The sequence below is a fragment of the Mastomys coucha genome, unplaced genomic scaffold (genome assembly GCF_008632895.1).
Source record: "Mastomys coucha isolate ucsf_1 unplaced genomic scaffold, UCSF_Mcou_1 pScaffold5, whole genome shotgun sequence".
Classification (NCBI taxonomy): domain Eukaryota; kingdom Metazoa; phylum Chordata; class Mammalia; order Rodentia; family Muridae; genus Mastomys; species Mastomys coucha.
Window position 1 is genome coordinate 55,654,847 of NW_022196911.1, and position 22,622 is coordinate 55,677,468.

Here is a 22,622-nt window from a genome sequence, read left to right on the forward strand (position 1 = left end):
CACAAACAAAAATCTTGGTAGAAAAAAAGACTAGAGAGATAATTCAGCAGTTAAAAGCATTTGCAGATGACCCCGACTTTCTTCCCCCACCCACAGTGGACAACTTCCAGCCACTGTTGAGCTTCATGGAATCCAAACTTCCTCTGGAGTCTGAACACACCCTCAAGCTTCTGGCGTGCATGCACATGCATAAATAAAGGAGAAAATAGTATAACTTCCACCTTTATCATGAATTAACAGTCTTTGAGATACATACCTTTAATCCTAAGAAGGCAGAGGCAGGCAGATCTCTTTTTGAGACCTACCTGCTTTACAGAGTGAGTTCCAGGACAGCCAGGGCTACATAGAGAAATCCTGTCTCAAAACCAAATTAAGTAAATAAATAAATTTTGTGGCTCATTGAGACAGTGAAAAGGAAGAGTCTGGTTTTCAGCCTGATGACTAATAAAGCATTCTGTCCTCTCATCCAGCTTTCTAATCCTCAAGACTTCTGAGATTCAGAAGGTAGAGAAGAGCCTCCCTTCTTTCCATTAGTGGCTAAACAGAAAGAAAAAGGACGCCTGACTATCACTGAGTTCCCTGCCAGGAGTGGCTGGGCACAGCCCTCTTGCAGCTTCTTATGGCCTTTATTGCTTCATGTAGTCCTGAATGTCCAGCAGGATTGGGTTGGGTTGAACAGAGCCTGTAAACCTCACTCAGCCCTTTTCTGGATTTGTGAACTTTAGTTTCTCAAGTCTCTCTTTCAGCTTCTGCTTAAAGGAGAGTGAAAAACACCTTGCTACTTCACCAGATAACTTGTCCAAATGGGGAGCATTGTTAGAGTAAGTTGTGAATAAGAGTGTGGTTCAAATGTGGAGTGCTGTTCTGATGCCCCACAGTCGTCTTCTTATCTGCTAGAGGCTGGGATCAGGATTCCTTAGGAAGTTTATTATTGACACAGAAGGTAACTTCCCCATCTCTGGAAACTTAACCCATCAGAGGACAGAAAGTGGCAGTGAAAAAAAGGGGTGGGCGAGGGGTCTGCTTTGATTTGCCCTAAGAGAAAACGTGTAGTAATCAGGCTATGTTCAGGTTGGGTAGTGGTGGCGCACGCCTTTAATCTCAGCTCTTGGGATACAGAGGCTGGTGATCTTTATGAGTTTGAAGCCAGCCTGGTCTACAAAGTGAGTTCCAGGACAGCCAGGGCTACACAGAGAAACCCTTGTCTTAAGGAAATTAAAAAAAGAAAAAACTCATAAGGCAGCCAGAAACTAACAAAATGTGTAATATTTTAGAACATTATAACAGTGACTCCAAAGCCAATCACTTGAATTGTAGGAAACTGCTAAGAAATGGCAAGAAGCACTAGAAATCTGGGAATGGTATGCAGAAGTGCTGACAGCTGAAAGCTCTTCCTAGAGCAAGTTTCCCTGATGAAGCTCTTGGATCAGGCAGGGTGCTAGCATGGCTTTGCAGTGAGACCAGCCCATGGGGATACATCTTTCCTGGCAAATCTCAGATTTGTAGTCAAAGAGGCTTTACTAGGCCCATGTCCTCCCAAAGCAGTCTGCCCAAGTACAACACTGTGCCATGCTTCTGTGGGGGAACTTAGTAAAGTGTAGTCTGTGGTCTGAGATGCTTAAGGCCAGAACAGGTCACAGAATGCTTGAGTTTCTTCTCTACTAACATGTTACAGCTTTATAAAGACACTTAACACATCATATATTTTATCCTTTTAAAGTACAGGTCTCTCTTGTGTTTGAAGCAGACGTTACTTTGCAGCCCTATCTTATTTAGAATGCAGTATAGTAGCCCAGACTGGCCTCAAGCGCATGATCCTTCTGCCTTAGATGCCTGAGCACTAGGATGACAGGCATGCAGCTCCACATCTGAACAAAGTGTATATAACTTATTGTGAGCTTTGGTATAGTCACAAAGATATGCAACTGATAACTTACCAAATTGTGAGTCTGTTATGCTGTAGCCACAACTAACCTGTGCAGAGACCTGTAATGAGTTGGTTGAGTTTCATACTTGCATTAGTTGTTTGTTTATGCTTTCTCATGACTATTAAAGTATCAGTTGTATCTGGAAGGCAAGTGGATATCTTGAGTTGTAGGCTAGCCCAGTCTTCATTCTTCTATGCTACCCAGGACTATACATAGAGACCATCTCTCAAAAAAAAAAAAAAATAGCCAGGGGGTGGTGGTGTACACCTTTAATCCCAGCACTTGGGAAGCAGAAGCAAGTGGATCTCTCTGAATTTGCAGCTAGCCTAATCTATAGAGGGAGTTCCAGAAACCCTGTCTTGAAAAAAAGTAGCGGCTCACACCTTTAATCCCAGCACTTGGGAGGCAGAGGCAGGCGGATTTCTGAGTTCAAGGCCAGCCTGGTCTACAGAGTGAGTTCTAGGACAGCCAGGGCTATACAGAGAAACCCTGTCTCGGCCGGGCAGTGGTGGTGCACGCCTTTAATCCTAGCACTTGGGAGGCAGAGGCAGGTGGATTTCTGAGTTCGAGGCTAGCCTGGTCTACAGAGTAAGTTCCAGGACAGTCGGACAGAGTTTTTTGAGACAGAGAAACCCTGTCTCAAAAAACCAAAAAAAAAAAGTTGAATTTAAGGTTATTTGCCACACATTCACTAGCAAAGCACAGCTTTAATGTTTAGGTACTATTTTGAGCTGAAGCAAATAGACTTGTAAAGAATAAGAATTAAATTGTGCTAAATTGTGCTATCTTTGCATTTCCGAGCTAGCCACCAGTAGGGACCAACAGCATGGAGGGTGTCTGGGAGCCCAGTTTTGAAGGGGAGCTTGTAGTAAGGCCCTTCACTCACCCATTAGTCAGACTGAAGTTGGAAGCAGAAGCAGGGATACAGACCACACCAGCCAAATCCATGAGATTGACAAATGAGAAAAGCATGTGTCACTCCTAACTCAGTACTCATTGACCTGTTGGCCTATTAACATAAGCCCTGATAAGACATGTCTGCCTGAGGTACCCGCCATGTGACTGACTGGAGTTAGACTGGAATCCGGAGGACTGATGAAGGAGTTTAGTGTCCACAGCCTGTACCTTCCTGGTCTCTCTCCCCATCTCCTGTTTCCTTTTTTTTTTTTTTTTTTTTTTTTTTTTTTTTTTTTGGTTTTTTCGAGACAAGGTTTCTCCAAGTAGCCCTGGCTGTCCTGGAACTCACTCTGTTTAAGCTGGCCTCGAACTCAGAAATCTGCCTGCCTCTGCCTCCCAAGTGCTGTGATTAAAGGCATGCGCCACCTCTGCCCGGCCCATCTCCTCTTTCTAATACCCTTCCTTCTGGCTTGTGAGTGAGTGAGAGAATATGTATGTATTTGTTTTGTTTTTGTTTTTCATTATTTTGTTTCTCTTAAGTTATTGTAAATTTGGCTTTATAGACGAATGTTCAGGATTCCTATGCCTTCCCCAAGAAATAATGAATCTTTTTGGTGACTTCTGACCAAGATGGATCCAATTCATTGTCATTTATGGTGTTTTGGGGAATGCATTCTAGTTACCTTCACATGCTTCCTAAAGTGTTTAAGAAGTCAGCACAGAATTGTAGTGTGCTTTATCTTACATGCCTGGCACCCTAAAGGATCCCCAGTTGTTAGTCAACTGGCCTTTTAAGATGTCTTAGCTCTTAGAACTGCATGACCTCATTACCTTCATACTGTTGCAATAGAACACTAACTAAGACAGGTAGGGATTCTGACATGATATTAAAGCTCAAAATTCAGAAACAATATAACCTTAACTTCCTGTTTAAAATACATGGAGGCCAGATATGGTGGTGCACATTTTTTAATCTCAAACCCTGAGAGGCAGAGGCAAGCAGATCTTTTTGAGTTCAATTCCAGAGTGGTGAGTTCCAGGCCAGCTAGAGCTATACAATAAGACCCTGTCTCAAAAATGAATAAAATAAACAAAACATATGAAAGATGCTAGAGAGATGGCTCAGTGGTTAAGAGCACTAGCTGATCTTCAGAGGCCTGGGATTTGATTCCTAGTACCAACATGCAGCTCACAACCATCCTTAACTACAGTTCCAGAAGATCCAGCACCCTATTCTGGCCTCTACAGGTACCAGGTATACATGTGCCACACAGAACATCTGTATAGGCAAAACACCCGTACACATAAAATATAAATAAGTCTTAGGGGATATGTAACCTTTAAAATAAAATATTCTATGGACTTTTTGGCTTATATAGTCCTTGCCAAAGATGGATTAGTTCAACTTTTGAGGTGGAATGTTTATGAATGGTTGTAATTTTGCATTGCACACATGGTTTGCATATTTTTCCTTATATAAATTGTTCTTAATCCATGTGACAGAATTAAATGTCTTTCTAGCATATCTGAGACATTTCTTCCAAAGATGTTTCTAGTCCTGGAAATTTCAAGAATAGATATAAAGCTAGGTATGGTGGCACATGCCTTTAATTAAAACACTTGGGAGGTAGAGACACGCTGATCTCTGTGAGTCCATAACCAGCCAAGGATACATACTGAGACCCTATCTCAAACTGAAAGACCCCTATGGGGAGACCCCCACTCAAATCTTGGGAGGATGTGCACCCAAGGAATCACGAGAGACCGTCTTGATGTAAAAACATGAGGCGGTTTAATTTCAGAGTGCTCCAGTCCGACTCCATACTTATCTCACGCAGGAGATAGTGGAATCAACCATGAGGCTCGAAAGTTAGGGGTTTATATAGGGAAAAGGTCTGGGGGGAACAAAGGAATCAGTGTGGCCATACATGATTGGCTAGTTCAAATATTAACTATTACATGCAGAACAGAGTGGAAAATTCCTAAAGTTGGTGTTAATCTGAGTCAACAAAGCATCTGACCTTAAACCATATCTGAGAGGACCAGATGGTCCATTACTTAGTGTCCGCCCAGGCACGTCCTTGCAGGCCTGGGCCCTGGACATGTCCTCGTTTGCCTAGACATGTTTTCCTCTATGTTTATAGTTTTATGTCTTCTTGACCTGCCAGCTCTTATATCTAACAACTTGCTTGCTCATTCCCAGGCCTATGTGGGTCAACTTGTGATGGATTCTTAGGCCCATGACTTTTCTTCCTAGTCAGCACAGGTCTAAAGCTTTAATTTTTCCTTTCAAAACCAAAAAAAAAAAGGTATAAATGAGGGAGGGGCAAGGGAGCTTAAGGATCCATGAAGGGTTGGCCCAAGGTCAAGGGAGATTCCTTTCTGGATACCAACTCTGGGGCCTTTTCTGGGATGCACCCCAAAAAACAGCATAACTTGTGCTCTGCTTTGATTGTAGAGAACTCAGAGTTTACTTGTAGTAGACAAACACCCATAAGAGACCAGAACATAACAGTGAGGTCAAAGAGAAGTTCTTTGCTCTGGCAAAGCCGCCAAACCCTAGCACCCGCCCCTCCGCTATCTAAGCAGCTAAGTTGAGGTATCTGTCCACGTCCTACTGGCAGATCAGTGGCTCTAACAGGGGTTTTGGTGTGTTGATCTTGTCAAAGTATTAGAAAAAAGTATAACAAGATTGGTTACCTCTGAGAGGTGAGAATAAGCAGGAAGCAAGAGAGCAAATACATCTTTGTGAAGCCTGAGGTCCTAGGCTCCATTAGCAGAGCAAAGGTAAAATGCTCATTCAGTGTCTCTGTGGAGCTTAGTGGGAGGGAAATCACTCAGCATGTGTAAAACCCTGGGTTTAGATCCAGGCATACTACAAACAAACAAAAAAACCTAGAAATACACGTTTAATGTCTTGTTGCTTTTGCTATAGGAATATCCGACCCTTACAACCTTCTTTGAAGGAGAAATAATAAGCAAAAAACACCCTTTCTTAACTCGGAAGTGGGACGCAGATGAAGACGTGGATCGGAAACACTGGGTGAGTAAGGCTGTGCTCTGCCCTGGGCAGTAGAAGACATCTAGAGATCTGGCAGGCCTGGACCCAGGGCATTGTCCCCAGCAGGAGTTAGTCAGAACCTATTCCTACATAAGCCACAATTGCTCCAAGTCTACCAATCCTTTTCTTAAGTATCAGGTAATAAGAACAATCGTTCAGTTCCTCACAGCTTTTTGTGGCTGTTAGAACCCAGGAAGTCTCCCCTGTTCTGCCCATCTTTTTTTTTTTAATCTACTGTTCTTTCTAGTCAGCTTTGTATGGTGGAGCCCCATGGAGCAGGTAGCAGTTGCCCCTCATGTCTGGATGGCCTGCAGTGGAGCTGTGGTTGATGAACCCCAGCAAGGGCAGAGTGCATTACTTCTTTCTGTTCATCCCAGTACACCCAGGGCAGGCCTAATCTACTCCATCTAGACACTCCTGACAAGTTCAGATTCTGGTCCTTAGTGCTCACATGTGCAGTGTCCTTATTCTCCAACTCTGAGTATGTCAAAATAACTCAGTTACTGCCCTGGGGTCTTTTCCCTGGTTTATGTTTCTGTCTTTACCTAAGTCTTACATCTTCACAGTTTTGGTTTTTTGTCCTATCACACCAGCCTTTGACTTAGACTGTGGGGTGGGGAGGAGTGTGTGTATTATTGTTTGTTTGTTTTGTTTGAGATAGGATCTTGCTTTGTAACCCAGATTGGCTTGAAGATCTCAGTGATTTCTCTTGCCTCAGCCTCCCACGTGCTACATAACAGTCATATGCCACCATGCTCAGCTGGTTTCTGGTTTTGAGAAAAGGTCTTGCTATGTTTCCTTGAGTATATGGTGTAGGATAACTACCTGTTCTACCACTTTCCTGTTGTACCGTCAGATTTACCTATTACTGACACTTAAAGCTGGGGTTGTGGTCATCAAGTCAGGGTTCCATATGCTTTATATCCTTATGGCAATATTTATGACATATTATGATATGATTAACTCCTGTGCATATTAAACTTTTACTGTTGGCTTTTTATTTTATTTTTTACAAAGTATATACTTATTTAAAAATAGTAGGCAGAAAAAATGTGTAATGGCAATGCATAGCACTATAGGCAGATACAAGCTTCATTTGACCCTCTTTTGAGTCCTTTTGTACCTGAGTTTGCATTTTGAATGCATTTTGTATATCCAACTGATTATAAATTGAAAATGTTTGGGGAAAGTAACTCATTGATTCTCCTTTGCAGTACAAGAAAATGCTAGTAAAAAATATTCTGTCTCAGACTGAGGGGATGTCTCAGCAGTTAAGGGCACTTGCTGCTCTTCCAAAGGACTCGGGTTCGGGTCCTCAGCACCATGTGGCAGCTTACAACTGTCTGTAACTCCAGTTGCAGGGGCTATGACATCTCTTCTGGCCTCCTTGGCACACACATGGTGCACATATATACATTCAGGTAAAACATCTATACACATAAAATAAAACTTAAAAACAATATTGCCAGGAATGGTGACATATGCTTTTAATCTCAACAACCAGAGGCAGAAGTGGGCAGATCAATGTGAGTTTGAGGCCAGTCTGGTCTACATAGTGAGTTCCAGACCAGACAGGGCTATTCTATAAGACCTTGCCTTTAAAAAAGAAAATGTGTCTCTACTCATTTATACAAGCTATTTTTATTTTCACTTTTTTCTGCACAGTACAGTACAATTGTCGATGAGCATTTCCACTGCATTCCAGCTTCTTAGAGACAGTTGAGAGTGTGTTGAAGTATAATGTGTATGGGTCACATACACATCAACCATATCATCAGAGGGATACAGTATCTGGGGATTTTGGTGTCTGTATAGCGTCCTGGAATCAATCCACTGCTTGGACTAACCAAGAGTTGACTTCAGACTTGTAGGGGACTTTTTGGTTTGCATTAAATATTTTGGTTTTGTTTGGTTTGGTCTTTTTAAAACAATAAAACCCTTCGTTGTTGTTGTTTTTTGTTTGTTTTGTTGGTTGGTTATGTGGTTGGTTTATTTTTTATTTTTTTGAGACAGGTTCTCTCTGTGTAAGCCTGGCTGTCTTGGAACTCACACTGTAGACCAGACTGGCCTCAGACTCGCAGAGATCCTCCTGCCTCTGCCCTGTGAGTGCTGGAATTAAAGGCATATGCCACCATACTTGGATCTTTTTCTTTCTTTCTTTCTTCTTCTTCTTTTTTTTTTTTTTTTTTAAGGTTATGCATTTATTGGCCCTTTCCAGTTGCTATCTGATTATCTGGTACAAGCCTCATGTCTAACCATAAGAACCAACTTTCCTTATCCACTTCTCTGTTGGACAGGCACTCTTTCAATTTGTTGTCTAGGCAGTCCTTGAACTTGGAATGCTCCAGTCTCAGCCTCCCATGTGCTGCAATTATGCATGTCTACTACCACACTTAGCTCTGGACATGCTGTTACAAAGTGTCCTAGAATGACTCTTCTTTGTTTTTGTTTGGTTGGTTCTTTTTTTGTTTTGTTTTAGATTTATTATTTTATGTGTCTGAGTGTTTTGCCTGCATTTATGTATGTGGGTGCTGGAAACCAAACCTGAGTCCTATGCAAGAGCAAAAGTTTCCTTAACCACAGAGTCAGCCCTCTAGTCCCATTCATTTTATGTCTGCGCATATATATAAAAAAAAATAGTGTGTGGGTTTCTGTGTGGGAGGGTGTGGGTATGCATGTACATAGAGCCAGAGGTCTACACCAGATATCTTCCTCTATAGTTCTGCACATTTTTTTGAGGCAGTCTCTCTCTAAACTAAGAGCAACTCTAGCATTGTAGGTGTACACACCTTTCCTAGCTTTTATGTGGGTGATAGGGATCTAAACTCAAGGTCCCCCTTGCTTACACAGTTGGTACTTTACCAACTTAGCCAACTCCTCAGTCCTTTTGTTTGTGTTTGTCTTTTGTTTGGGTAAGACAGGACTTCTCTGTGGCCCTGGCAGGCCTTGAACTTAGACCAAGCTAATCTTGAACTCAGGGATCCTCCAGACTCTCTCTCTCACATACACTAGAATTAAAAGTACATACTACCAGCCAGGCGTAGTGGCACACGCCTTTAGTCCAGCACTTGAGATGCAGAAGCAGGCAGATTTCTGAGTTCCAGGCCAGCCAGGGCTACACAGAGAAACCCTGACTTGAAAAACAAAACAGGAAAAAAAAAAAAAAAGGAAGGAAAAAGAAAAGGCATATCTGCCCTGTCCAGCACCATTTTGTTTTGTAAGATATGTAGTCTAGGCTGGGTTTGAACCTCTTGTGTAACTGAACATAACACTGGACTCTTTGATTCTCCTGGCTCCAGCCTTCCTAGTCAGTGCTGGAACTCACCTTGACTATCCTTGCCCCTCCGTATTTTTTTTTTTTTTGGTTGTGTTTGAGACAGGGTCTCACTATGTAGTTTTTGGCTGTCCTGGAACTATGTAGACAAGGTGGGCCTTGAACTCACAGAGGTCTCTGCTTCCTGAGTTTTGGGATTATAGGTGTGTGCCACCATGCCCAGCACCACTCTGTACTTTTTTGCTGAAGTCCCACTAATCCATTTTTACTTTATGTGTTCTGATAGGGTATTCTAGAACTGTACCCATTCTCACCCTTTAGACCTTATCCACTGGCTGTGTTTACTGGGTACACAATCAGGTAGCGCTTTGTTCACCAAGCTGTCCTCTCAAGATTTCATGAGCTCAGACACCCACCTTTCCTTGTATGGATCACTGAGACTCTTTTTTCTGTTGTTTTTAGGGCAAGTTTCTGGCTTTTTATCAGTATGCAAAATCATTTAATTCAGATGACTTCGATTATGAAGAACTGAAAAATGGGGATTATGTCTTCATGAGGTGGAAGGTAAGATTCTTCTGCCCAGGCCATCTCCCCAAACACCCATGTGTTTGGGTGTTTGTATGAGATTCCTGGAGGGACCCCCACACTCAAATCCTGGGAGCAAAGACCCCACACACCACCAAGACACGAGCTTGATGCAATCTGCAAGAGGCTTTTTTATTCCAGCTAGCTGGGGCAAGACTCATATCCCTCGCAGGGGTAGAGGAGTCTGGCACCAAGCAAAAATTTAAACAGGTTTTTATACCCACACAGTTGCTAGGGAAAAAGGGGAAACTAAGGCAGGGGAAGGTACGGGGTAGTCTCTGATTGGTGCTGGCTTGTGCTAGGGTTCAGAAGCAGGTTAGCCACCTGGCAATTGTTTGCCACCTCATTTTTCTTTTCTCCTGCCAGGCCACTCGATCTCTAAGCTCTGGGAGCTGGTCTCCCATTTTTCTATGTTCCTGGAGCTAGTTTCTCATTCTTCTAAGTCCTGGGAGCTAGTCTCCCATTGAGTTCAACTAACTGCTAAGTTCCCACAGTACAGTTTGAAAATTTTAACCTCTCATTTGTAGAGCATCCCCACACACTTCCTCTTGCAGGTTCTGCCCTCCCCACAGGGGCCTCCATGCTGGTTTCTTATCATAGTGTCTTCATGACAGGGTCCCTACATACTTGTAAGCAGCAGTTGTGTGGTTGCTGCAGAGCACACCTCAATAAACTAGTTATGCTGTTTAGTGGGCAGCAGGCATATTTATGCCAGTAGGCACCGCCGACAGTATCCTCTTTTTTCACCCCAGAATCCTGTGAACCTCCAGGATGAGTCATCCAAGTGTTCTGGGGACTCAGGGAAAGTTTGCTTGAGCCTAGTCATCACTGCATCCTGTTCCTACAGGAGCTTACATGTCATCAGAGTGACTGCTCTCCAACCACATCCTCTACCCAGTGCTTCTGCTTCCCACTGCTCAGGAAATGAGGGCCAGGAGTGGAGCATGAGCCCTTGGCTCCATCTAGGGTTTCAGTGGATTGGCCTCTGCCTGAGAGTCCTATGCCTCTCACTATGGCGGTATGCTATCTACAACCACATGAATGCAAGTCCATGCAGCAAGTTTATGAAAGAACTTTGGGAACACCTGCCCACCTCCAGCCCCCATTATCTGGTAAATAAAGGAGAGTAAATAATGGAGAAAGAAAGCTACTTGAATATGACATAGTACAGTGTTCATAAAGATCAGGCAGCTAGGGCTAGAGAGATGGCTCTGTGGTTAAGAGCACTGACTGCTCTTCCAGAGGTCCTGAGTTCAATTCCCAGCAACCACGTGGTGGCTCACAACCATCTGTAATGGGATCTCTTGCCTCCTTGGTGTATCTAAAGAGAGGACAGTGTACTCACATACATAAAATAAATAAAATTAAAAGAAAAAAGAAAAAAGATCAGGCAGCTAAAGTGGGCATTTGTTTGCTGTCTGTGCTTTGTGGCTGATCATTTTGGATGTGGGCTATCATTTCTTTACTAGACAATCACTAGAGAGCACACAGTGAGCTTCCCTCTCCAGCCCCCTCTGCCATCCAGCACCTGCTGAGCCTCCTTCCCCAGCCTGCTCTATAGTGAGAAACATGCCAGCAAACCTTTAAAGCACCTGCTCTGATATTTAGATTATTATTTTTTCCTGTGCTGAGGGAGTAACTCAGGGTTTGCACACACTAGGCAAATGTTCTACTACTAAGCTACACCTCAGCCCTAAATTAAACTTTAAAATGATATTTGAAGGTTGAAAAAGGCAGAAAAGAGTGTTCATTTTTTAAAAAAAAAAAGCTGGAGATGATTGAGAGTGTTTGTGGTAGAGCATTTGTCTAGCATACAAAAAGTCCTGAGTTTCATCCCAACATTGAAAAGTAAATAAAAACAGTTTGTTAAAGCAGTGGATTTGTCTCCAGACAATTTCTCTTAGAGAAATGGAATTTTGGTTCATCTGAAGCCCTGGGGATTCTGACTCCATCTCCCAGAGAACAGAAGCAAGGACATAGCCTTTCACTGTTTGTTGCCAGTTTAGATGGCAGATTGCCTGGCTTTGTGGCACAAGTGGTGCTGTTTCTTGACTTTGGTGAGGTGTCATGGGACTCTTAATTCATAATGACCAGAAACCCCAATAGATGCGATTACCTCATTATTAGAGGTAATCAAAACCTAGCGACAGTTCCTGGGAACCAGAAATGAAATGTATTCTTTCTAGGTTATTCTGTCAATGGTCTACAAGAGGTAGGTGGATAGGCAAGTAGGCAGGAAAGTAGTATTGATGGTCTGTTAGATCCAGAGCTATGTTTCTGTGGGCTCACCACAGTAGGTAGGATACTGTAGTAATAACCACAAACACCAACCCCAAACCAGGCAGAAACCCAGCAGTTGAGTAGGACCATGCGGTCATGGTTGTTTTGTTTTGTTTGGGGGCTTTTATTTCTAGCAGTCTTTAGAACTCTGTGGTATCTTACTGACTGGCCCCATGTCTGTGTGCAGGAGCAGTTCCTGGTCCCGGACCACACAATCAAAGACATCAGCGGTGCCTCCTTTGCTGGCTTCTATTACATCTGCTTTCAGAAGTCAGCAGCCTCCATAGAGGGCTACTACTACCATCGGAGTTCAGAATGGTAAGAACCTGTGGCCAGCTACCGCAGACATTGGCCTTGACTCAGCTGTCACATCTGAGAGGAGATTCTCCCAGTCTACCTCTGTCCAAATCTCATACTCTGTGTGTGTGCTGAGGTCATTCAACAGGGACTCTTTCCTATCTATAGAGTGAACTGAAAAGTGGATGTTATGTAAAGATATCATTTCTAAATACTGTAAAATGTTTTAGACTTTTTATTTAATATATATGCATATTTTCCCCGCATGTTTATATGCATACCACATGTGTACCTGGTACCTAAAGAGATAGAAGAGGACATTGGATCCCCAAGAACTAGAATTATGAATGATTGTGAGCCACCATGTGGGTACTAAGAACCAGATCAGGATCTTCTGCAAAACCAACAAGTGTTCCTAACCACTGAGCTAACTATCTCTGCAGCCCCATTTCTCTCTCTTTCTCTCCCCCTCCCTCCCTCCCTTTCTCTGTATGAGAAACAGACAGACAGACAGACAGACTCACACAGACACATAAACACACTCTCTTATATACATACTAGAGGTAGAACCACATGCTTGTTTGGATGCAGCCCAAGACCATGTACATGCTAGGTAAATAAGTGTTCTATTACTAAGCAGCACCCAGTACATACTTTCAGGCAGTGTTGCATTGTCAGGAATGATTACCTCAATCCTGATCATATATATTCCTCATAAATTTACCAGTAAGTCTAATATTCTCTCTTAGAGACAATGTGACTTTTCAGTTAGAGTTACATGAGAGACCTACTAGAACTGTCTCTCATGTACTTGATCTTGGTCTGATGAGTGAGGGGCCATGAGAGTTCACCTTCCTACCTTATGTTCCTCCAAGGCTAGGGACAGAAGGCCACCTCAGGGGCTGGAGAGATAGCTTAGCGGTTAAGAGCACTGACTGCTCTTCCAAAGGTCCTGAGTTCAAGTCCTAGCAACCACATGGTGGCTCACAACCATCTATAATGAGATCTGGTGCCCTCTTCCATTATGTCTGAAGACAGCTACAGTGTACTTACATATAATAAATAAATAAATCTTTAAAAAAAAAAAAAAGAAGGCCACCTCAAGTGCTAGCTTTGCCAAGGGAACTCTCTTGTTTCCTTCCTGTATCTTGAGGGTTAGCTATACCAGTTTATTTCTTCTCTGAAATGGAACACTGTGGGCTGCAGAGATGGCTCAGCAGTAAGGAGAGTTTCATGCCCTTCTAGAGGACCCAGATTTAGATCTCAGCACTCATATGCCAGCTTACAGCTGCCTGTAACTCCAGTTCCAGGGAATCTAATGCTCTTTCCTTCCAAGTACCCACACATATGTACTCCACATAAATTCACACAGACTCACACACATAAATAAAAGTTAAATAAGTTTTTAAAAAATAAAATGAGACACTAATTTCTTCCAGTTTTTGTTGTTTTGGTTTTTATTCTTTGCTTACTTGTGAATGTTCTTTAGTTTTGCTTGTTTTGTGAACTTTGGGACTGAGTTACATGTGTTTGTTTGTAGACATAGTTTACCATGGTGACCATGAACTGAAGAGACCAGAAATTTGTATTCTCCTGCCTCTGGCTCCTGGGTAGCTTGGATTACAGACCTGTACTCCAGGCTTGACTGGGGGGCTTGTTGTTGTTTCAGACAGGCTCTCTCTATGTACCCCTCCCTGGCTGACAGGAACTCTATGTATGTAAACTAGGCTGGCCTCAGACTCAGAGAGATCTACCTGCTTCTGCCTTCATGTGGCGGGATAAAAGGCTTGTGTTGTGTCTCCAGGACAGTCAGGGGTACACAGAGAAACTGTTTCAAAAAAAAAAAAAAACTTGTGTCACATGTCCAGCCTAAGGTTCCTATTTTTGTGAACTGTATTACAATTATTTTGTAAATGCAATTCTAGCCATGGTACAGGTAGAATAACACAAAAGGAACAGAGGGAACTAGTTAGGTAAAATGAGTTAGCAAAGCCAGACACAGTGCTATACACCTGTATCACCAGCTACTTGAACGGCTGAGACAGGTGAATTGCAGCAGTTCAGGTCCGGCCTGGGATGCACAGTGATACCCTATTTAAAAAATATAACAAAATAGGGGGTCTAGAGAGATGGCTCAGCAGTCAAAAGCACTTACTGCCCTTCCTGAGGACTTAGGTTTTAATTCCTAGCATCACATGGTGGCTCATCATCTTTAATCCTAGTTCCAGAGGATCTTATGCCCTCTTTTATCCTCCACAGGCATCAAGCACACACATGGTACACACACACACATACACGCACGCACACAGGCACACATGCATACACAAGAAAACAAAAATTTAGCAAAATTGAGGCTTGATGGCACATATGTTTAATCCCAGCACTCAGGAGACGGAAGCAAATGGATCACAGTGAGCTCCATAGTAAAACCTTACCTTTATATAACTGGAAATGGTTTATTTTAGCACCACAATCTGAATATAATTGGCAGGGACACTAGGTAGTGTTCTCTAGCTCCTTTGTTCAGGACACCTAAGAAAACTCTCCTATTCTGTCTCTCCTCTGTTACAGGTATCAGTCCCTCAACCTGACCCATGTTCCTGAACACAGTGCACCCATCTATGAGTTCCGGTGACAGTGGTTCAGAACAGTGGCCAAATAAAACTGAACTTGGCAACAAAGAGCTTTGCTGAGGAAATTATGTACCTGCCAGAACCAGGAGAGGTGTGTTCCTGTTTCTTCACGAGCAGACTTCTTCAGAAAGCATGAATGTTAACCTACAGGATCCAAGGAGCATGGCCAACCTGCAGGCAGGCAGAGGGAGCTGCCCACCTCCCCGCTCCTTCCTCTCAGTGGCGTTGTGGTCACCATCTGTTTCTGAACAACCTTAAATGCACTTTCCTTCCTGCACAGCTAACTTCTGCATCACTGAAATGCCATCTTTCCTCGGTCTGCCTCTAGCCACGTGGAAGGTCAGCTCCTGGGTCACCTTAGCCTTGGTGCTCAGTGGTCTCCACCCAGGCCCTACTCCTTCCCCAGTTGCTTGTTTGGTAGCCCAAGGAAAGGCAGAGCCCAGCATCTTGTGCCCCAGAGCTCTATGTGAGGAGTTGTCTGGGCCCAGCATCTACCACCAATGAGATGAGATGGGGACCCTGGTAGGCCTCATCAACCTTTGACTCCAGTTGATGTTTTGTGGGGCCCTGTGTGTTAACAATGCAAGACTAGTACATGGCTGTCGGATTTTCTGGGCCTGCTGTTGGGGATCACTAAATTTAAGGCTTCCAGATCCCTGGTAGGAGTAGATCCCAAACTGCTTTCTCAGTACATTTGCTCCAAACTTCTGAACTTGAGGGCAATACTAAAATAAAAGAGTTTTTTATTACAAAATTATTATTTTTATGGTACCTTTAACAAGGACCCTATGGCAAATGCACAATTATTCCGAATTACATTTATCGTTTTCACATTGAAAACAGCAAATGTTGACTTAGTGACTTTTATATCTATGTCTATATGTATATTTAATCAACCAGCAGTTTTAAAACAAGTCATCCTGATACAAAAGTTTTGCAGCATTGCTTAAATGACAGTGCTAAACACAAGAACTGTTTCCAGGCCAGCTGAGCGTTTGCGCCTCCTCCTTTTGCTACTCAAAACATCAGCGTGTCATGACAACCTTTTCCAAAGGCAGAGGGGGCCATTCTCCGGAAAGGATGGCCGAAATGTTGGCATGGCGTGGGCAGGAAGAAATGCGCTCAAATAACTTGAGGCTCATGTGCCAAAGTATGAGGGATGGGAGTGGTTCGGTTTGGTTTGGTTTGGTTTGGTTTGGTTTTTCTAAATGTTTAAGAAGCTTAATAGATTGGCATCAGTTGTAGTCCACAATATGGTCAGGACTTTGGGGAAGTCTGGTGGTTTACAGGTCCAAACACAAGGAAAAAAGCTTTAAAATAAATACAGCATGGGGGCTGGGAGTGCAGCTGATGGAGCACTAGCTTGTCATATATGAGGAAAGCCCTTGCTTCCATTTCCAGTGCTGCAAAAAAGGAACACCAAGGGGTAGCAGTTGGCTGTTCTTGTCATGTGCTGTCTGATACTAATACTGAATATCTGGGGAGCCTTAGGAGGGCAGAAGTGAGGAAAGGAACCCACAGGCACTTGAGGTACCCATAGTTCTAAAACTTACCCACTCAGTAAAGCTGGGGCTCAGAAACCATAAAATAAATCATCCCAAGACTTAGGTAGAAGAAAATGATTCACATCCATTGGTAGGGCTGAGTCAGTGGTTCCTTACCCTTGAAAAGCAACCTGGGTATGGCAGTGCACCTTTAGTCCCAGCTACTCAGAAGCCTGAGCCCAGGAGTGAGGGTCAGTCTGAGGTGAACCTAAACTTCATCTGACACCACAATTCAACTGAATATGAGATGTCCAACTCTGATCAGAAACACCTGGTTTACACCACGGGACACCATCGCTTCAGTTAAGCTGAGGGACAACACTGAAGAGTGAAGAAGGTACTGACTGCTGGCTTTTCCCTGCAGCACCCTTAGCTCCTCTGGCTGTCCTTTCCACCATGCCGTTCAACTCTTGTATGCCCTGCAGGTATCATTCAGCAGTAGATGGAGTCACCCTCAAGCTGGGGCTTGTGTATAGCTCAAGTACCACATCAGTGAACAGCTTCTCCTGTAAACTGGGCAGGCCAGGTTATAGCATAGGGATTTCCCCCCCACACTCCCTTTCTTTTCCTTTGATCTCTTTGTCATCAGGGTCTCACTTTGTAACTCTAGCTGGCCTGGAGCTCACTTTGTAGATCAGGCTGACACTGAACCCACACACTGAACCCACTGAGATCCACTTGACAACACAGAGAGTGCTAGGATTAAAGGTGTGAGCCACCACACCCTGCTTTTTTTTTTTTCTTTTCCTCTCATAGCTAGGGAAGTGTTCCTAAGTTTCTAATTTTCTACTTAGAAAGATGAGAGAAGGATGCCTTTGGCAGACTTCAGACCCACCTGAAGACTTGCTGCTCAGAAGTCTGCCCCTGAGCACTGGGCAGGAATAAACATGTTCTTAGTAACTCCTACCTGGTGGACAGTGATGACTTTTCCTTTTCTGTCCCTGGAGGACCTCTGGGGGCTTGTCTCCATTGGTAGCTCTTTTCTCCAGCGGTCTCGGTGGCTTACATGCCTCTGGGGGCTTGTCTCCATTGGTAGCTCTTTCTCCAGCTGTCTCGGTGGCTTACATGCCTCTGGTACTGTGTGCAATATCTTTGACTGGCACTTGTATCTAACAGTGAAGAATAAGTGCAGACTGCAAATTTTCTTACTGTTCTCTACTCCAACAAGCCAGCCCCCAGGCAGGGACTAGAGGTCTGGCTGGTCTTCTCTTAACTCTCCACTCTAAAGGCTCCACTGCTGTGGCCAGCTGTGGCCCTCTCGTTCCCTGCTTTACCAGTCTACCCACCTCTCTCCTTTAAGATTGTCTAGCATTTCAGCTGCAGTCCAAAAGTAAGTAGACAATGCCTAATATTAAGTAGACAGTCAGTTGGTATACTGGCCCTGTTAGCAGTGTTGGAGTCAGGCTCCAGTGGAACAAAGGGGTTTCTCAACATCTTTTGCTTTCAGAAGCAGGGAATGTATATTCCCTTTAAGGCCTTGAATGGATTTTTTTTCCTCATAAAATAGTCACTGATAAGCTAATTTTTAAAAAGAAATGCCATTAAGTATGTTACATTGTGGTTTAAAATTACTAACAAGTTCTGAGAAAGAAAAATACTTGATTTTGAATCTTAAATGTTTTTTAAAAATTAGATTTGAATGGGCGCAAAATATGAATATTTTGTTTCTTTATGGAAGACCTGTGGAAAGGGTTTGAAGATTTGCAATAGGAGAAGTATTTTGCAGAGCTATCAATGTCTAAATAATTTTTGAAAAAAAACAATAAAGGTATTTAAGCAGTGTGTGTCCAATTTCTAAGTCAAAACATTCCATTAGGAGAAATCAATGACCCTATAGCTACAGAGGCAGGCCAGAATTTTGTGTGGACCTTGTCTTAAGTGTGTTTTGCCACATGTAGATGAACACATTTATCTTCCACAGTATTGGGATTCACTGAATGAAATAAATTCACAAGGTTTAGTGATTTCAATGAGGGCAATTTGTCATAAATCTACCTTGGTTGCGACCCATATAAATACAGGATTTTTATTCCATTCTCTCTTTTTTTTTTTTTTTTTTTAAATAGCATAGAAAAGAGTTTATTTAGGGCATGGGGAGGGGAATTAAGAGAATAGTAGAGGCAGAGAAAGGCAGAGAAAAGGAGGGAGTAGAGAAGTAGAGGCCAGCCATGACCACGTGGAGAGGGGAGAAGGGGATTGGGGAGAGAGAGGAGGAGGCAAAAGAGCTTTTCTTCCATTCTTAATTACTAAAATAAGCTCAGCACATAGCAAGTATATCTATATATAGATGAACTACAGAATGAATAGAACCTAAAGCTGCTGCACAAGTGGCCAAAAGAACACACTGATAATATAATACACCAGTACCCAGAGGAGCTGCTGAGAGTGGAAGCTACAGAGTCCTGCTCTGAGCGGAGAGGCTGAACCAAGTCTGGAGCAGAACCAGCAGGACAGGCCTAGGTTTAGTCAGGTGGATGGGTGGGCAGTGTACTGCTTCAGCAGCAGGTGTACTGAGCCAAGTTGAGGAGTCGCAGCCCTTGATGTACGCATCAGCTATGAGATCGGTATGGGTCGTGTCACAGAGTTGAGTGGTTCAGGTGAGGGATAACACCCTTTCTTCCGTCTAGTGTAGCCTATGTTTGCCTTGGTTTTTCTCATAGTGGTATGTATGAGTGTTTTGCCTGCATTGTGTCTGTATACTATGTAGTCCCTAGTGTCCACAGACACCAGAAGAGGGTTTTGGATTCCCCTCAAACTAGAGTTAATGGTGGTTGTGAAAGGCCATGTAGGTACTGGCAATCAAACCTGAGTCCTCTACAAGAACAAGTACTTTTAACTGCTAAGCAGTCTCTCCAGACCCCTCATAGGATTCTCATGTGCCCTTATGCCACTACCATTTGAATTCTTCCCAGGAAACTTACAGGGTGGCTCCTATAAGTTTTATTCCCAGGAATATCTCATTAATCTGTGCCAGAGAGGTGATGCAGTTTTGGGGTCCACTTAAAGGTTGCAGTCATCCTCCCTCACAAAAAAGTGAAAAGCTTCTTGTAAAATTGCTTTTTTGTTTGTTTTGTTTTTTCAAGGCAAGGTTTCTCTGTGTAGCCCTGGCTGTCCTGGAACTCACTCTGTAGACCGGGCTGCCCTTGAACTCAGAAATCTGACTGCCTCTGCCTCCCAAGTGCTGGGATTAAAGGCGTATACCACCACCGCCCGGCTTCAACTCTTAAATACCCAAATTTTAGCCTTTTGTCCCTTTTAGCTTTATGTAGCCTTGGCTGTCCTGGAACTTGCTCTGTAGATGAGGCTGGCTTTGAATTCAGAGTAAAGGATTGGGCAGGTTTTGAACTATTCTAACTTACATCCTAGCCATATGCCCTATGTAACTTGTTGGCTGATTCTCGCCTGGGTTATTCACAGGGTCCATTTCTCCTGGCCACATGCTCATGGTCCATCTCCTCTCCTGACAACTTCTTCCTCTCTCTGTCTCCTTTCTCACTTCTCCATCATGGCCCCTACCTGTGACCCCCAGCCTGGTAACTCAAACTCCACCTCTCTCTACTCTCCCCAGTAATTGGTTGCAGCCATTTTTATTTAACCAATAGTTTTAAATTAGGGAGCAAGATTTGCACAACAAAGGCTCTTGAACATAGGAATTTGCTTGTTTTGAGGCAACCATTTCTTGGGGTACAAGTTTTAGCATTTGAATACGTAACAGATATTTGCCACCAAGTCTGACCTTCCTAGTTGGAGCTCCAGAATCTACATGGTAGGAGAGAGCAGACTCCCAAAAGTTGGACTTTAACCTCTATACAACCATAGTTTACCACAAAACAAATAAAATGTAATCAATAAAATTTTAATGGCAAAGAGTGAGAAAGACATCAGATATTAGCCTCTGGCCTAAACACACACACACACACACACACACACACACACACACAAAATAGCACTGGGTAATACCATTCTGGGATCCTTGTCCTATCCTATGTGTGACTGGAATCCATCCCACCCAGAACTGGAAGCTCTGGGAGAAGAGATAGAGCTCTTTCTATACCAGGTCCTATCCTAAGGCTCCTGCTTTTGGCAGGTTCTTCTAAGCACTAAACACATGTCATTGTATTATGTTTGGGCTACATCAATGACTCAGCAGAATGGCGTTGTTGTGTTGTTGAGTCATGGGCCTTACTGTATTCTGAACATTAACTGTCTGTGTTCTCTGTGACTTTCTCCAGTATCTTTCACCTTGCTGAAGTACCTTTTGATGGACAAGTCAAATACCTTCATAGGGCAGTAGTGACTTCTCCCTATGCAAACGAGCCCCATCTCCACAGATCTGCATGGGCAGCGAGGCTCAGAGCTGGCTTCCTAGACTTGGGTTTGGAGGACTCAGATCTTTTCCTTGATCTTGAGGTAGGCTCAATTCCCAGGCAAGTAACAAAGACAAAACAAAACAAAAAACTAAGGACCATGGGATCATGAAGCAGACAGCAGAGAAGATGTCAGCATTCTTTGAAATTGAGCCATTTTCCCCAACTGTAAAGTCAAAGTGAGCTTACTTCTGGAGGTACAAGGTGGTGGTAAAAGATTCCAACAGCCATATTAGAAAGTAGTTGGAATAAAAGGGGCTGGGGTAGGGAATAAAAGAAGTGCAAGACACGGGTATATGAATAGAAATATTATGGGGCTGGAGATGGTCCAGTGGTTAAGAGCACTTGGACTTGCAGAGGACACAGGTTTGACCCCAGACCCATATGGTGGGTTACAACCATCCCTTCAGATCCAGGCAATCTGATGTTCTCTTCTGATCTCTGCAGACAAGGCATGTGTATGGTACACACACATATGTAAGCAAAACACTTAGACACAGGAAATAAAACAAATCCTTTAAAATGTTATAATGTAACCCATTATTTTGTATGCTAATTGTTTTTCAAAGGAAATTTGAGGCAAAAGGGACCTAAGGACTTGGGCCTGAGTTCTCAGGCCTCCTCATCTACATGGACCACCCCAGCTTCCAAAATGCACCATCACCTTTTGATACCCACCCAAAACATCATATAAACCTACCACACTTAAATAGTATTCCCTTGCAGAGCATCATACACCTCTACTGCATTACTTTGAGGGTGAGTAGACTTGGAATTCACAGCCAGAGTTTCATTCTGTCTTGGCACTGTCATTTAACAGCTGTAATTTGCAATTTCTATTTGGAAAATGAAATGCAATCGAGGCTAGTGATCCCATGCACTTTTTTTTGAAACAGACAGGTTTGGCCCGGCAGTGGTGGCACATGCCTTTAATCTTAGCACTTGGGAGGCAGAGGCAGGAGGATTTCTGAGTTTGAGGCCAGCCTGATCTACAGGACAGCCAGGGCTATATAGAGAAATTCTGTCTTGAAAAACCAAAACAGAAAAAAAAAAGAAACAGACAGGTTCGATTCCTAGAACCCATGTGGTTGTTCACCACCGTCTGAAACAATAGTTTTAGGAGATCTGCTGCCCTGTTCTGACCTCCACTGGCACTGGCACTTGGTGTATGTACATACTTTCAGGCAAAACATACATAAAATGAATACATCTAATTTAAAAATTAAAAACAAAAATCAATACCCCATATTCAGGCTGGCAATAAGTGCTCTTAACCACTGAGCCCAGTTTTGAATTTTTGTTTGCTTTACTATCTGACACTGATACTAGCTGTGCAACCCAGCTGGTTTCAAATTCGCAGCAATCCTCCTGCTTGTGCCTTCTGAGTACTGGGTTTAAAGGCTATTCCAGCAGGCTAGACCCCAGTCCTCTTTTACCCCCTTTACAAAATGGGAGAGTACTTGGGAGGCAGAGGCAGGCGGATTTCTGAGTTCGAGGCCAGCCTGGTCTACAGAGTGAGTTCCAGGACAGCCATGGCTACACAGAGAAACCATGTCTCAAAAAAAAAAAAAGGAAGAGCCTTAAGACTTTCTGCCCATCTCCTTTTCTGTCACTATCAAAGAGTAAAGAGATTCCCCCTCTGCCTTGCAAACTCGTTGTTGTCGGTTTGGCATAGGGCCAAAATCAAGATCTAGATGCATACTGCCACATCGCAGACCCGTGAAGTAGGAACGAATGGTATCTGCCCGCCACGTGG

At 43.3% G+C, this 22,622-nt stretch overlaps 1 protein-coding gene across 1 annotated transcript in view; it reads left to right on the forward strand.

The window, feature by feature from the left end:
• The window catches only part of Gid4 (GID complex subunit 4 homolog), a 27,371-nt gene extending 9,091 nt beyond the window's left edge, over positions 1-18,280 (forward strand). Inside the window, exons 3-6 of the mRNA XM_031351223.1 lie at positions 5,761-5,868; positions 9,623-9,724; positions 12,213-12,343; positions 14,894-18,280. Of these exons, the coding sequence (XP_031207083.1) occupies positions 5,761-5,868; positions 9,623-9,724; positions 12,213-12,343; positions 14,894-14,957 (405 nt within the window). The 3' untranslated portion in view covers positions 14,958-18,280. The remainder of the gene's footprint in view (positions 1-5,760; positions 5,869-9,622; positions 9,725-12,212; positions 12,344-14,893) is intronic.
• Positions 18,281-22,622: the final 4,342 nt, after the last annotated feature.